Source organism: Drosophila teissieri, chromosome 2L (assembly GCF_016746235.2).
Source record: "Drosophila teissieri strain GT53w chromosome 2L, Prin_Dtei_1.1, whole genome shotgun sequence".
NCBI classification, from domain to species: Eukaryota; Metazoa; Arthropoda; class Insecta; order Diptera; family Drosophilidae; genus Drosophila; species Drosophila teissieri.
In genome coordinates this window covers 23,054,733-23,070,448 of record NC_053029.1, presented here as the reverse complement: position 1 = coordinate 23,070,448, position 15,716 = coordinate 23,054,733, and the positions used below count along the sequence as shown (strand labels likewise).

Sequence of the window (15,716 nt, the reverse complement as noted above, 5' to 3'; positions counted from 1 at the left end):
CAGTTTATAAACAAATTTTAAATTTCAATCTAGGCGGCATTTCCTTTGTCTTTGTTTTTGTCATTGCTTTTGCCAGCGCTTAGCTACCCGCTAAGATAAATAATGAAACTCCAAAATAAACACAGCTTCCGATTGGAGACCAAACCATGGTCAACTTATTGCGCTTCAATCAAACTGCATCGGTCAGCATAATTGAATTTCACAATGCAGAGAAATAATTTCGGCATCAAGCTTTTATTCTAAACATAATTGAAAGTTCAAGAAGTTTCAAAAGAAAAGCTTCTGGCCGAGGTTGATTGGATCAGGATTTAGAATCTAAAAGCCAGTCTGTTTCGGGATCGGATCGAGAACGAAGGAAGATAAAATCTGATAATAGTGTCTTGTAATATTGTTTAAGTGAAAAAGTTTATCACCAATACCAGTCTACTCTTAGCAGTTTCTTTTTAAGCTCTGTTTTGTGAGTTTTGTTACGTAGGCGTATTAGTGCCCGTGTCCTGGGTAAGGACACCAGGTTGCCAGCTTAGCTCGTCGATTTTGGGTGGTGGGATCTTCGTAAGCCCCTCACATCTCCAACATAACGAGAATAAATATTAGAAGTGCCTGTAAAAGTTTGTACCGCTTGTTAGTCAGCAGTCCTCACTGTCCCACAAGCTAAGCTGTAGCTTAATCGTTAAACGATCGGGCAATGTTTCGGCCACATTCCCTCCCCTTCATTGTTTTAAGCGGAGAGTTTCGAATTCATCACCGGACAACGGTGCGCACGTCAACAAAAATTGGTGGCTATTCACGACTACAAACGTCGCTCTGAGGGCTCGTGTCTTTGCATATCAAAAACAAGGCGGATACTCGTCGCTGAAAAGTTATTTTAAGTTAAACAGTATTGAACATTGAGCATTTAATGTCTATTAATGAAATATATAGCCTGGAAGAGGCTTACAATAAAATATTTTCTTTTATCCCAGACAACCTTCGGTCATTACAAAAATATACATATATTCACTAATCGTATTAAAATAAAATTGGCACGAGCATATATGCATATATAAAAAGATAGAAAAACACGAGAACAGTGTTCCGTCAAATTTACCCCACTTCAATCCGGAGCGATGAGATCTCGACGCGTTGGATCCTGGTTGTTGCTATATATACTGATGGTGAATATTGTACATTCACATACATTAGTGCACCAATAATTTGTAAACTGAACCGTAACGTAATATGCACAAACAAAAAAGGAATATACACTAAGTAAAGGTCGTCTTTCTAGACGTATACATATATATACATACATATGTACTTGAATTGTGCACTTGTTTGGGAAAGTCACTGCTGTTATTTTGTCTTGCATGTTATGCTTGGTAGTAGGCGAGTGAGTTTTCATTGTTTTTGCCCAGTACACTGTTCAGATCTGTTGAGCGAACTCCGTTTCCCGCGCTATGCACTATTGGTGTTGCGGAATATTTATACGATCCGTTCTAGGGTGTGGTGGTGATCCCGTCGCCGCTGTTCTGATTTTTTTTAAATTCGTACTAGCTTCAATAGTGCTAGTAACATTAATATGAATGCGATGAACTCCTGCTGCACACGTAATATCTCACAGTGTTGATCACCTTGGCGGTGTTGTCGGATGCCTTGGACTCCTTGCCGCCCATCTTGAAACTTCTATAGGATGGTAGTTTTTCTTCAAGAGTATTCCTTATGCTGGTCATTGATCCTTCCAGTCTAAGTCCTGTTATCCAGGGTGTTGGTGTAGGATTGATTCCTCGCTCTTCTCGGCACTTTTCTTTTGACCAAAGTTTTTGGCGTTTAAGACAGTCTTCATTTGAGGATGATACCGCCCAAGGATAGATTTCCCGAGAATAGAATCGCGAGGATGGAATCTCGAGAAGGGAATCCCAAGTATTGAGTCCCGACTACTGACTCCCGAGTATTGACTCTCGAGAGCTCGGTGGGCTACGGTCTTTTTTTACCTGCTTAGAGCTTTTCCTGAGCTACTCCGGACATCGGTCTTCTATGTCAAGTGTTCCCACCTAGGAGTCATATTTCTAGATTTCCCTTATTTTGGGAGTCAATACCCCCTCGGTGATCTCTGCGCGTAACTGGAGTACGTTTTTTTTCTGCGACCTATTGCGGCCACTGAACTGGTCATCGGACACTCGTTTATAATTGACTTGCATTTTCTTTGTCGCGTTCCGTCTGACTTACCGCGATAATAGTTCCCCCTCCCCTGCTTTAGATTCTGGTTGTGAATCTTCAAAGTCTTATGATCTTACAAAAAAGGGTGTACGTAACAGTTTAGTTCGTCCTTTATGAGTTCTACAAATACACCGTCTCCGATTTTGAGCTTAAACTTAAGGTGTAAGTTGTGCATGTCGGAGACAGTCGCTGAAATAATCAATATACGCTTGCTTCCTTTCCATCCATTTTTAGACCTTTATCAGGTTACTTCCACTTTTGCGACACTTTCTTTGTCGTCGGTGTATCTTGATGACTCAAACAGCTATCGGTAGGATTTCACGAATCCTAGGCCGTGATGTCAGTCCGTGCTGCTCTGGTACGCACCGAGGACTTGTAATACTTTTCCCATCAGTGCTCCGACCCCTTGGCGGGCCTACTGGTAAGTCTGCCCCACTACCTCCTTCATTCATTGGGGCGCTTTCTCCATCGGTCAGGTTTGTAATCTGCCATGGCAGTTTTTCAACATTTTCCAGGCTCTCACTGTCGAGCCTTTGATATTTGCTTTAGGTAACTGTCATAAAAATCACTAGCGCTGTAAATGCAGGTATAAAGCTGACGAAAAGTATGCAATATTAGATTTTCCAATGACATTTACTGCTTACCTTTTATACACTTTTAGAAGTTATTTTTAAACCTTTGGAAACTGCCAAACAACCGGATTGCTTTAAGTGCACTTTGCACTGACTTCTGAGTAACTTCATCACGATTACGAGGGTATTGCATATGGCATATGGTATATGGCCAACGACCACTTTTTGTGGAATTAATTAATAACTCGAGAACGAAGCAACATATTTAAGTTGTTTTTTTTTTATTTAAGTTCATGATAAAAATATTAATATATTTGAGGAAAATGGGCGTGATCCTGCATTCAAACAAAAAAAACAACACAAATTTTTTTTCAGTGTACAAAAAAAAATGTTTGATCTAAAAAATTTTAAAATATAATCTTAAAATAAACCAATAAAGTAAACAATGGGGGTTGCTAACCTTGTTTTTAAAAAATAACGAAATCCATTGGCTTAGCTCCACAAATTGGACCAGCTTGAGATGATTTGGTTCCTGTCAATGCGTTGAGCACTTTACCATCGATAACGGTCAAATATAATCGAAATTTGATGTACAGGATTTTTCCGTTATTCATGAGAATTTTGAATGACTTCAAATTCTGTATTTCTTTTTTCAATGAATTATTTTCCTGAAGTATAACATCTGTTGACTCCTTCATTAAAGCTAATTTCAAAGGACGACAATATCGAATTGATTGTGGTGTCCTATTATTCCACAATATGTCACTGGATGCATCCACAATTCTTAATGGCGTTACCGTCGTAGCGAAAAGACTTGAATCGCTGTTAATTGGTTGCTAAGACGAGTATCCTTGCTGTAGCTAGACTGTCCAGAACTACCATCAAACCCGTAGCTTAAAATGAGATCTGCAGTTAGAAAATCCGTGTCTTGATTTTTCATTGCGCTAAAAATAACCTCATTTTGTATGGATGCAATTCGAGATGCAGTGTGGTCTAGAAGATTTTGTAGATGTATTTAGTGGTGCCTTTGTTTCAGATACTTTTATGTCTCTCGGCCGGCAATCTTTTTTTCGACTTGCTACCTCTCTATATGACAGAAAAAAATTGTTTTTTGTTTGGTCCCTAATTGCACAATATTGCTGTTTTGTCAGACCCTGGTCCAAAAGCAGAGCTAAAGCCTCATCAGCAGACACTTTTGTTGTGTTGGCCGCTGGCTGTCTTAATAAATCGCGTATAGCTTATGCTTTTTCTGGACATATAGCCAACAACTTTAAAAGATAGGCATAAAATATATGTCAGGCTGCTCCTTCTTTCGAGCAGCAGCACTTCCTACTTGAATTAGGAATTGTACATTTTCTGACATTTTTGCTACCAGATCTGCAACTTCCTTTCTTTGAGTACTTTTTTTTTTTGACATATATGGTAATCCAGGCCGTATAACAGCTCTTGACCCTTTCGTTACAACAACGGATGTCAACGAATTTAACCAGTTAGCATGTTTTCGGTTAAATTGTGTTAGGTTCCATTTGGATTTTCGCCAAAACTCCAAAATTTTCCAGCTTAGGATGGTGCTTTTATCTATTAGACATTTTTCGTCGTGCTTAGAACAAGATCCACGAATTAATGCTTTAAAACAATTAAAAATGGCTTTTTTTCCATTACTCGTCGTATCTGCTTTCCATTTTCGCTGTTTTTGACTTTGAGGTTAGACCCTTAAAAGTTTAATTTTGGAGAAAGTATGCATTTATACTAATATATATAAAATGATAACTTAAATATAAAGTTTAGAGACGGAGAGAGCGGACTCATTTGTTGCTATTTAAAATTAAATAACTAAAAGTTTGTTTATTAGGTTAATTACAGAAATTATTGGGACACCACAATTAATTTTAACATTTGACGATCACAAACATATATTACAAACCAAATGGATTCCACTGCATGTTATAAGTAACACTTTTGATAATTGTTTATGCACTTTTTGTCACTTCAAACTTGCAAGATTTTTTAGTGATTAACAAAAATGCGGTTATCGGTGTGGTAGCGCAAACAAAACAGCTGACTAAACAGCTGTTCACTGAACAGTGGCGCCCTCTTTTAAAATTTCAAGTACGTAACATGATAGATTGATGTTTTTTTAATAAATATTCAAAATGTTCAAAAGCCAGAGAGCGGAGAGCTCTGTATGACCACTGTATTGGTGCACACGGATGAACATGCATTGTAAAAATGACAAAATATGCCCTTCATTTTAGCAGTTCTTAGACTTTAATAATATAGATTTATTATTTTTTATAAATTGCCACCACTTAAAAACTCTAGGTTTGCATTGCCTTAACAACAATTATTCAAATTCAACATAGAAATAATAATAGCACAATCTATGTACATAATAATGCATAATAATTTTGAAATATATTTTTATATTAGAATAATTGTCATTAGAGTATTCGTGCGTGCGACGTGTGAAAAATATAAGAAGACCATGATTCGTCCAAAGACATTATAATAACAAGATGCGTAACGGCCATACATTAGTTTTGCACTATGCAGCCACTTTTTTGGTGACGACCAAAATTGCTCTCTTTTCGCTCGCCTAAAATTGAGAGCGTAAAAATCTAAAAATAGAATTGTCTTACTTGTGTGAGTTAAAACATTAAAGGAGATAGTGTGTATGTGTGCGTGCTTCTGCTAGAAGACGATTTTCGGGCCGAAATCAATTTTGATCTAAGAAACGAATTTGATTAATGTTTTGGTCAATTTCGATTCAAAACTATTATGGTTTGAAAGAAGTTTTTTTAATATTCGTTTGATAAAATCGCCGCTCGAATTAGCTACCGGTTACATATTTATATTTATATTTATATTGATAATTATTAATATGTAATATATTTCCGTACTTTACCAATGCAACAAAACGACTTTAATTGATTATAAATACAATTATATAGCGAAATTTAAAAAAATCGAGGAGCTATACGTATAGTCAGCTTTAAGCAAACGTTTTAAGAGAAAAAAAAACGTATTAAAAGAAAAAACAAAAAAATTGGCGCGCTTTTCTGCCTACCCATAATTGCGGCTGTTTTAAAAACAACAAAATGAAATATAAGAAATAATTTAAATGAATCTTAGTTGCATTTTAAATACTGAAAATGCTTAATTTTCATACTAGTAATTTGACTAAATAACTACAGTAAATAATTAAACGTATACAAAGTAAATTATTATTACTACTGTAATTTAAAACAAAGAATTTCCAAAAAAGAAATTACATTTCAAAAGTAATATTTCATACAAATAATTCATATTAAAAATTAATATTTATAAAATAAATAAAATATGGAATCTGTTTATTGCAAAATTGATTTCTTGAAGCACGAAGTGCGGACATAAGCACCGAAGAATCATTGTCTTCTTATATTTTTCACACGTCGCACGGTGAATACTCTAATGACAATTATTCTAATATAAAGTCATCTTTTAAAATTATTATGCATTTTTTTGTACATAGATTGTGCTATTATTATTTCTGTGTTAAATTTGAATAATTGTTATGTTAAGGCAATGCAAGACTAGAGTTTTTAAGTGGTGTCAATTTATAAAAATAATATAGATTTAAAGTCTAAGAACTTCTAAGATGAAGGGCATATTTTGTCATTTTTACAATGCATGTGCATACGTGTGCACCAATACAGTGGTCAGCTGTCGCTGTATGCGTACAAGAGAGCTGGTGGCTCTAGAGCTCTCCGCTCTCTGGCTTTTGAATAAGAGCGAAAAGCCACTTGAAAAGCCACCACAAAAAATCGTGTGCAAAAAAATCGTATGGCGTTACGCATCTTGTTATTCTAATGTCTTTGATTCGTCGGTGCTTATGTTCGCACTTCGTGCTTCATGAAATCAATTTTGCAATAAACTGTTTCAATATTTTTATTTATTTTATAAATATTAATTTTTAACTATAAATTATTATTATGAAATATTTATTTTTAAATGTAATTTATTTTTTTAGAAATTCATTGCTTTAAATTACAGTAGTTATATTAATTTACTTTGTATACGTTTTAATTATTTACTATAGCTATTTACTCAAATTACTAGTCAGTATTTAAAATGCAAATAAGATTCAGTTCAATTATTTTGTTATTTTTATGTTGCTGTTTTTTAAAAAACGCGCAGTTATGGGTGGGAAGAAGAGCGCGCCATTTTTTTTTGTTTTCCTCTTTAATACGTTTTTTCTTTCACTTAATACGTTTGCTTAAAGCTGACTATACGTAGAACTCCTCGATTTTTTTTAAATTTCGCTATATTTGATTATAATTGTGTTTATAAAAAATGAATACCAATGCAACAAGGTAAAGTACGGAAATATAAGTGCGAATATAAATTGCGATAGGTAGTGAAAAATAAAGGAAAATTTAATTAAACGTAATAAAATAAACTTATCAATATAAATATAAATATGTAAACGGTAGCTAATTCAAGCGGCGATTTTATCAAACGAATATTTAAAAAACTTCTTTCAAACCATAATAGTTTCGAATCGAAATTGACCAAAACATGACTATACGTAGAACTCCTCGATTTTTTTTTAATTTCGCTATAATGAAATGAAAAATGAATGTCGTTTTGTTGCATTGGTAAAGTACGGAAATATAAGTGCGAATATAAATTGCGATAGGTAGTGAAAAATAAAGGAACATTTAATTAAACGTAATAAAATAAACTTATCAATATAAATATAAATATGTAAACGGTAGCTAATTCGAGCGGCGATTTTATCAAACGAATAATTAAAAAACTTCTTTCAAACCATAATAGTTTCGAATCGAAATTGACCAAAAAATTAATCAAATTCTTTTCTTAGATCAAAATTGATTTCGGCCCGTAAATCGTCTTCTAGCACAAGCACGCACACATACACACTACTCCTTTATTGTTTTTACTCACACAAGCAAGACACATCTATTTATAGATTTTTACGCTCCCAATTTTAGGCGAGAGCAATTTTGGTCTTCACCAAAAAAGTGGCTGCATAGTGCAAAACCAATGTATGGCCGTTACGCATCTTGTTATTATAATGTCTTTGGCTTGAGCCTGTGGAACGCAGAAAGGTACAGCATCTGCTGACTCTTGGTCCTTGCCGCCGACCCTTCTAATTAATTTACTTAAATATGATCAAGAAATTATGGTAATTACGTGCATGTGTGACAAACAATTTATGGGGTGACCAAGGATGAAAAACATGCTGCTGTTACTATACTTTATTAAAGGAGGTTTTTTCTGGCTTCATTTTCTCATATTAATAGAAAAAATTCTCACAGTGACCTGATTTAACCTAATTAAAATATGAAAAGCAGTAATAAAAGGTTTGCTTTTTAAATATATCGGTGATAGTTACGGAGTACATTTATGTAAGCTGGTTTACAGCACTACTTAATATATCTTACATTACAGCTGGAATTTTAACCTAATATAACTAATTTATAATTATGTGAGAGGTTTACTCTGTTTTAAACAAAAGTACAAGTTCATGCTAACAATTAAATACAACTGTTTTTTATTGCCTGTGTAGCAAAAACAGGCCCACAACTCCATCCCGTATTTAAAAGTTTCCGGCTATCTAAACGATTTACGAATAGAAAGTACTCATACCACCACACCGTTAAATGCTATAACCGAGTTCCCCCAATATCAAATACCCGTTACTCAGCTAGTGGAAGCTCGAACAAAACCGTTCAACAATTTCTGTAATATCAGTGAAAATGTAGTAAAAAAACAAGAGAGAACGCTCGATAGAGATTTACAAGATTAATAAAAATTTTAAAAAAATTTCCTTAAAACGGTGGCGTGGCAGTTCTGTGCGGTTTGTGGGCGTTATAGTGGGCGTGGCAACATGGGTCAAAAATCTTGCGCTGCATTTATAATCTCAATCTCAATGCTTAATCTCCATTTTTAAGCATTTATAGTTCCTGAGATCTCGACGTTCATACGAACAGACGGAAATGGCCAAATCGACTCGGCTCTTGATCCTGATGACGAATATGTATATTTTATATGGTCGGAAACGCTTTCTTCTGCCTGTTACTTAATTTTCATGCAGTCTAGTATACCCTTTTACTCTACGAGTAACGGGTATAACAAGAAAGAACAAGTTCCCCGTTACTCAGCTAGTGGAAGTGTGAACAAGAAATTTTCACATTTTTCTGGCATATTAATAGAAATAGGAAATTGGGGAGTAAGAGTCTGAAATCTATGTCTATGTCTGAAATCTGCATGCCTAATTAGAAAGTTAAGAACTTTCTAGTATTTATAGTTCCTGAGATTTCGACGTTCATACGGACGGACAAACTGACATGGCCAGATCGACTCGACTATTGATCCTGAACAAGAATATATATACTCTATATGGTCGGAAACGCTTCCTTCTGACTGTTACATACTTTTCAACGAATCTAGTATACCCTTTTATTCTACAAGTAACGGGTATAATATAAACTGATCTAGAGATGATTTAGCTCCCAAAATGTGCGCTATGCCTTTTTGAAGCCTTCTTCAGTCAAAAATTAAATATTTAAAACACTAATTATATCCTGGGTTATAATTCGTCAATAAATTTTCGTTAAAAAACCAAGCCTGTTTGGATGAACTCAATACAGCTTTGGGAACTGCTAGCAACTCGCATATTGAGATAATTCAGTGTTACCAGTTAAAGAGTTACGACAATTTGCAAATTTTTTATGATATCGGACAGAAACATCAAGCTACACACAAAGTTCTTGGTTCTCTGGTCCTTTTTTCCTTCTTTTTTTTATGAAAGAATTCTATCACAGTGACACCATAACTTTCTGTATGTTTGAGCCCTGTATCTTATTTATCGGTTTTTCAACCAGTGGTCTAATCTTGCATCCGTTTTAAGCACCGTGGGGAAGTAAACAGCAAGCCTCCCATTTAATATTCATTTTGTCCTATCTCTACAAATTCATAGTCTGCGATTTTGTGCATTACCATTAAGAAAAGCTGTGCATGTCGGAGACATAGTTGCTAAGGGATTTGTTATGACCTTGCTTCCTTCCTTTCAATCAATTCTTCTACGTTTATCAGGTTACTTCTGCTATTGCGACACAGGATCTAGCGTCGTCGTATCTTGGTGTCTCAAAAAGGAATTCCGGAAGGTCTAGACGGTGGTAAATGTCCGTGTTGCGTTGGTATGGACGAAGAAGCTTGTACTTCTGTTAATTGTTTCTTCAGTACTTTGCTCTGCGCGCTCATTTCTAGTTGTGTTTCCCGACTATTTCTAGGCACATTCCTTTTGTCGTCCTTTTGTCCTTTGTCGTCTGAAGCATGCTGAAGCTGCTTCACCCCGCGGTGTGCCTAGTGGTAAATCATTGATTGTCCAAAAACCCCCTCCACAACCTGCTATTATAAGACCGATTGTTTCGGGATCATCTGTCCTGGATCGACAAACAAACGATTCGCACCGCATTGCTGAATGCATTACCAAGTGCTTTTCCGGGATCCAATCTCTCAAACGTCCCTAAACCTATATATTTATACTTAAGTTAATTTTAAAGATTTGGCCCGCCCTAATTTATATAGTATTTCGACAATAATCCATTTCCATTTGAGGAATTCCTAAGATACATTTTTTTTTCATTCCCAAAGCAAAGGCCAATTTTATTTTAATTTATTCTTTAACATTTACGGGTGTTCTCTGCAAAGCAAGCACGCTATACTTAAGTATAGTTGCAATTTTAATTGACAGGTATCCCTGTTTATGTTCACGAATCTCACATTACAGGAATCTAGATCGTTGAACCTAAATATTACATGAATACGTAAAATGTTTGGGTGCCAGTTCTGTTATTAGTGCCCTTGTCCTGGAGAAGGACTTGGAGGAAGGCATTTTCAGGCACCAATTTGCCAACATAAGCTCGCTGTAATTGGGTCGTGGAATCTTAGCAAGCTTCTACATGTCCAACATAACGAGAATATATGTATATAACAATAAATATAAACAATAATTATTTTTACCGCTTGTGAATCATAAGTCCGCACATTCCCCCGAGCTTACCTGAGCTTGTTTCTGCCAAATTCCCTCACTCTTACACATTCGTGTGCCAAATGGATCAACATGAGCCACGCAATACGATCCCTTTCTGTCAAGGTTGTCTGTCTACAATTTTCACTGTAACTGATGTTACAAATTCATTCTGTCGTATTAAAAGGAAACTATTAATATTGACAGAAAGTACATAAGCTATCAAATAAATATTCCAATAGGTTGTGGCACGAATATATATAAATAGTACAAAAAAAGGACGTGCTCCGGCCCCTTGCTTATCCATGGCGATGTTGGATTTATACACAATATTATTGATAATACATAGAACACATACAAAAACTTAAATAAACGTTGCAAATATATGTATGTCGGAATGTACGTATTTTGTATTGCAGGACCGTCGCACTCCGGAACCACTGTCTGCTTCTCTAATTAAGTGTTCATTGTTTTCTCTTGGATGTTAATTATACTCGTTACTCGTATAGCAAATGGATATACTAGATTCGTTGACAATTATGTAACAATTAGAAGGAAGTGATTTCGGCCGTCGGCTCGTCCGCCTGACCGTCTGTATGAACGTTGAGATCTCAAAAACTATAAAAACTAGTAAGTTGGGATAAGACACGCAGTTTGTTTCAGAACGTTGCCACGTTCACTTTTTCGCTCCCAAGCCGCATAAAACTACCACGCCTAAACTTTTGAAAACATGCCTAAACATTTTTATTAGTCTTATAAATTTCTACCGATTTGCCCACTTTGACGCCCACAAACCACCCAAAACTGACAAGCCCACACTATTGAAAAAAGCTTAAATAGTTTTTCTTTAAAATGAGACTGTTAAAGTTCTATGAATTTTTCCACTCCAAATTAACGCAAACAAAACGCTTAAAACTACCATATCCGCACTTTTGAAAATAAGACTGCATGCAAAAGATTTTCTTAGGTGAATCAACCGCTTACATTTTTATACCTATTACTCGTAAAATAGTAGAAAAGAAAGTAGTTTACTAGAAATATTGATCAACTTATAATACCTAGGATATCTAGCGCAGTCAATCTGGCCATATCCAATAGTCTGAATTCAGTTGAAAGGCGATTGAACGATTCTTGGTGGTATTGGGTATTGGGCCTCCCTCAACGACCCACTTAAATATAAATATAAATATATATGTTGAATGAATAACTTTTCTCGTATGTATAAACATGGTAAAATATACTCTTTCTTGAAGCCATACTATACTTACAGAGTGATATTTTTACAGATTCTCAACCCTTTGGATGCAATTTGTGACCGTAAGCGGCCCGATGCAGTTTGCGTTTCGAATTTAAAAAATGCTAAAAGGGTCGACAAAGGCGTTTTGGTTGAACGCCCTGATGTGAAAATCTTTTTACCCTTCAGATTTTTTGTATATGAGCCAAAGGCTCTATTTATACCAAATACCTACAATCGATTTTTAGGTATGTAAATGATGATGATAAAAATAATGACTATTCCAATGACTAACAACTAATTAATATTTTATATGGGCTTTCACTACACAACGACAACATCAACTTTTCCTTTCCTTTTAGTTGTGCCTAGTGGGGATCATCTGACATCTTTGGTCGATGAAATATCATACATATCACCACCGGCACCCCCCCTTTCACAAATTGACGACATTCCACCCGAATACTTCTGCAACGGGGACAATCGACCGCCAAATTGTGGACCAAACTGTGAATGTACACACATGGTTGACATACCACTTGGAGCTATTGTTGAAGTTGTGTTGGTTGATGAAGTGCAGCAAGTGAATCTTAGTCACCCATTTCACTTGCATGGTACGGCATTTTATGTGGTAGGACTAGGTCGATCACCAAATAAGTCAATAAAAAAAATTAACCTAAAGCATGCTTTGGAACTGGATCAAATGGGAATGCTTGAGCGTCATTTTTCTAAGCCCCCACTTAAGGATACAATAGCTGTTCCTAACAATGGATATGTTGTAATACGTTTTCGCGCAGACAATCCAGGCTATTGGCTTTTTCATTGTCATTTTCTTTTTCATATCGTCATAGGCATGAATCTTATCTTTCATATCGGTACTATAGCTGACCTGCCCCCAGTTCCACCACGATTTCCCACATGTGGCGACCATGTGCCGCCGGTTACATGGTACTAGTCTAGTGGTATATATATTTTATTAACATCTTATTAAGATATATTATTACTAATTTATTGCTTAGTTAACCATTAAAACAAAATTGTAAAATTTTCACAATGCTGTTTAAAGATAATAATTTAATGTTTTAATTTATTAATATTACATTCAAATAGAAGCAATAAAACTTTCTTATAAACAGAAAACATTTAGCAATTTAAGTTTTTTTATTCGTTTCTAACCATTCTAATGTTAATATTAATTTATAGTCGCTTCAGATGCTGATCATCTCATATCACTTATCGATGAAGTATCTTATATATCACCACCTTCCCCGATGCTATCACAGTATAATGATATACCTCAAGAGTATTACTGTAATGGGGATAATAGGCCAGTCGATTGCGGCGAAAACTGTCAGTGTACTCATAAAATAGATATACCTCTTAATGCAATAGTTGAGGTCGTGCTGGTGGATGAAGTTCAACAGATAAATATAAGCCATCCATTTCATTTGCACGGTACTTCTTTTTATGTACTAGGACTTGGACGCTCCCCGGATAAGCAAATTAAACGTATGAACTTAAAGCATGCCCTGGAGCTTGACAAACGTGGATTGTTGGAAAGACAATATTTGAAACCTTCCTTAAAGGATACAGTTGCTGTACCAAACAATGGATATGCTATTTTAAGATTTCGTGCAGATAACCCTGGATTCTGGCTTTTTCATTGTCATTTCCAATACCACATTGTAATAGGCATGAATTTGGTGTTTCAAATAGGTACGCTCAATGACTTGCCTCCGATCCCACCTAATTTCCCTCGTTGTGGCAACCATTTACCATCCATAATGACGTAAAGTCTATTTAATCACCTCATTCTTAGATATTTCATATGCATAAAAGAAAGCCTAGAGACAATATAATATCCTATAAGCAATTATGATTGCAGCTTCTCATCTAATAAAAATTAAATTTAAATTAAATTTCACTTTAGTGGTACCCATGTAAGCCCACTGGAAAGTATGTGAGAGGATGAACACGTTCAAGTAATGTAGCGGGAAACCACTTATGGTGTAAATGATCGTGTAAATAATTATAATATGTTAACAATTACGTCTCTGCAAACAAGATTTATCAAAATGTTAGTGAAAAAACGATCTTAACTAGTTTCCATTTTTTTTATAAATGGCTTAAAGGGATTTTTTTAGCATAGCCAATAATCATATTCAATCTCCGGGGTTACAAGCAATAACAATAGGACAATCTAAAATATGTATATATCTCAACGGAAAAGTCAAATAAAGCATTAAAATTAACTTATGGTTTGAGGAAACTGTAGCTCAGGTCACATCGTCTTTGCCCCGAAGTGCAAGAGTCTTAACAAGAAAAAAATTTACTGCATAATTAAACAAAATAGAAAGGGAATCGTAGGAGAAGCGACGTTGTATCGGTAAACCTCTATATTAACTTTATCGCCTTCCTTGTAAGACATTTTATCACCAAACTAGATAACGAAAGGGGAAACAAAGACGGAAGGTTATAACGATGCTCTTGGTTAGATGGGGTCCGTCACAAAATTTATGTGTCGTGGTGGCGCTACCAGATATCGACCCGATACCTAGAGTACATTAATGCAATAATCGACGGTAACTGAGAATTTAAGTAAATAAATTACAGAGTTTCATGATGTGTTTTTACCAGCTATTTGCGGAAAAACAGGAGTGTTGCGTCCAGGCAGTCCGAGGATCAGCTCGAAGGACCAATACAGTCAAGTCGGCGGTTCAAACTTCCAGCGATCGTGGAATCGAAAGTCTACCGATGTTAGAAAATAAGAAACTAACTACAATGTATTTAGGCTCAAGTCCACACAAACGTGGTTCACAAACGGACTCTGAACACGACTTCAACGTGAGTTATACTGCAGGAGTACCCCTCCCGATCACTGTCTGACACTAAGTGATCTGTCAGAGCCAGCTGTCGCGCTTATATAGGTTCTTTCGCGATTATCTTAAATGGGATAACACAATTTATAGTTTCAGTTTCTCATCCAAACTCACATTACATGTAATAAAAGTGTGTCTTAAATAATATCCGATTCGATTAGTTTTGAAAATGGATAGATATTTAAAGGCAAAATAAAATAATATTGGAGCAAAAATGTTTTTTGAATACAAGAAGATAAAGGCAAGATACAATTAAAAATCAAGTTTGAGAATGGCAGACATTTCTTAATACATCGTAGTAATATGAATTTGGTTATTTTACCAGATTTGCATGACAAATTCCGAATACCCTTTAAAATTCATAAAACCGACACCCCTCAAAATATACAATTGAGAAAAAAGTTTCCATTTGTGATTTTCAATAATGTTAGTGGAACCACCAAGGAGACTTATACCCGTTACGCATAGACTATAAGGGTATACTAGATTTGTTGAAAAGTTTGTAAATTTCAAGAGATTTGCCAAATACGTTTTTCCATGCGCCGTGATGTACGAGGTTTTGTTCGAAAACAGTTTTTCTCCCCCTAATAGGTTTGTGGGGTAGTGGATAGCGCAACTACCTGTCAAACACGAGGTCGTGGGTTCAAACCCCACCCATGACGGGAGCATGGCCACACAATCTTTCCTCTCAAGGAATTACTTTTCTAGTTTTTAGAAAGTATTATTCCATCCAAAAAATGCCTAATGCAACAATCTTCGGCAACTTCCCCTTTGCCAAACCTCCTCACCCCCTCTCC

General features: G+C 35.5%; 1 protein-coding gene across 7 annotated transcripts; it reads left to right on the top strand.

The window, feature by feature from the left end:
- The first annotated feature begins 7,820 nt into the window (after window positions 1-7,820).
- On the top strand, window positions 7,821-15,093 carry LOC122611526 (laccase-21-like). Of its 7 annotated transcripts, none has more exons than XM_043784673.1 (6): window positions 11,333-11,436; window positions 11,869-12,036; window positions 12,093-12,288; window positions 12,403-13,756; window positions 13,971-14,622; window positions 14,678-15,091. In XM_043784673.1, exons 2-4 carry the CDS (start codon window positions 12,034-12,036, stop codon window positions 12,993-12,995), a joined length of 792 nt encoding a protein of 263 aa, XP_043640608.1. In that variant the 5' UTR covers window positions 11,333-11,436; window positions 11,869-12,033; the 3' UTR covers window positions 12,996-13,756; window positions 13,971-14,622; window positions 14,678-15,091. The 7 variants fall into 7 exon arrangements, 5 of the variants coding, with proteins under 5 accessions (XP_043640606.1, XP_043640608.1, XP_043640610.1 ...); XM_043784675.1 differs by having other exon boundaries at window positions 13,244-13,756; window positions 14,678-15,090; XM_043784672.1 differs by having other exon boundaries at window positions 12,403-14,426; window positions 14,485-14,622; window positions 14,678-15,090.
- Window positions 15,094-15,716: the final 623 nt, after the last annotated feature.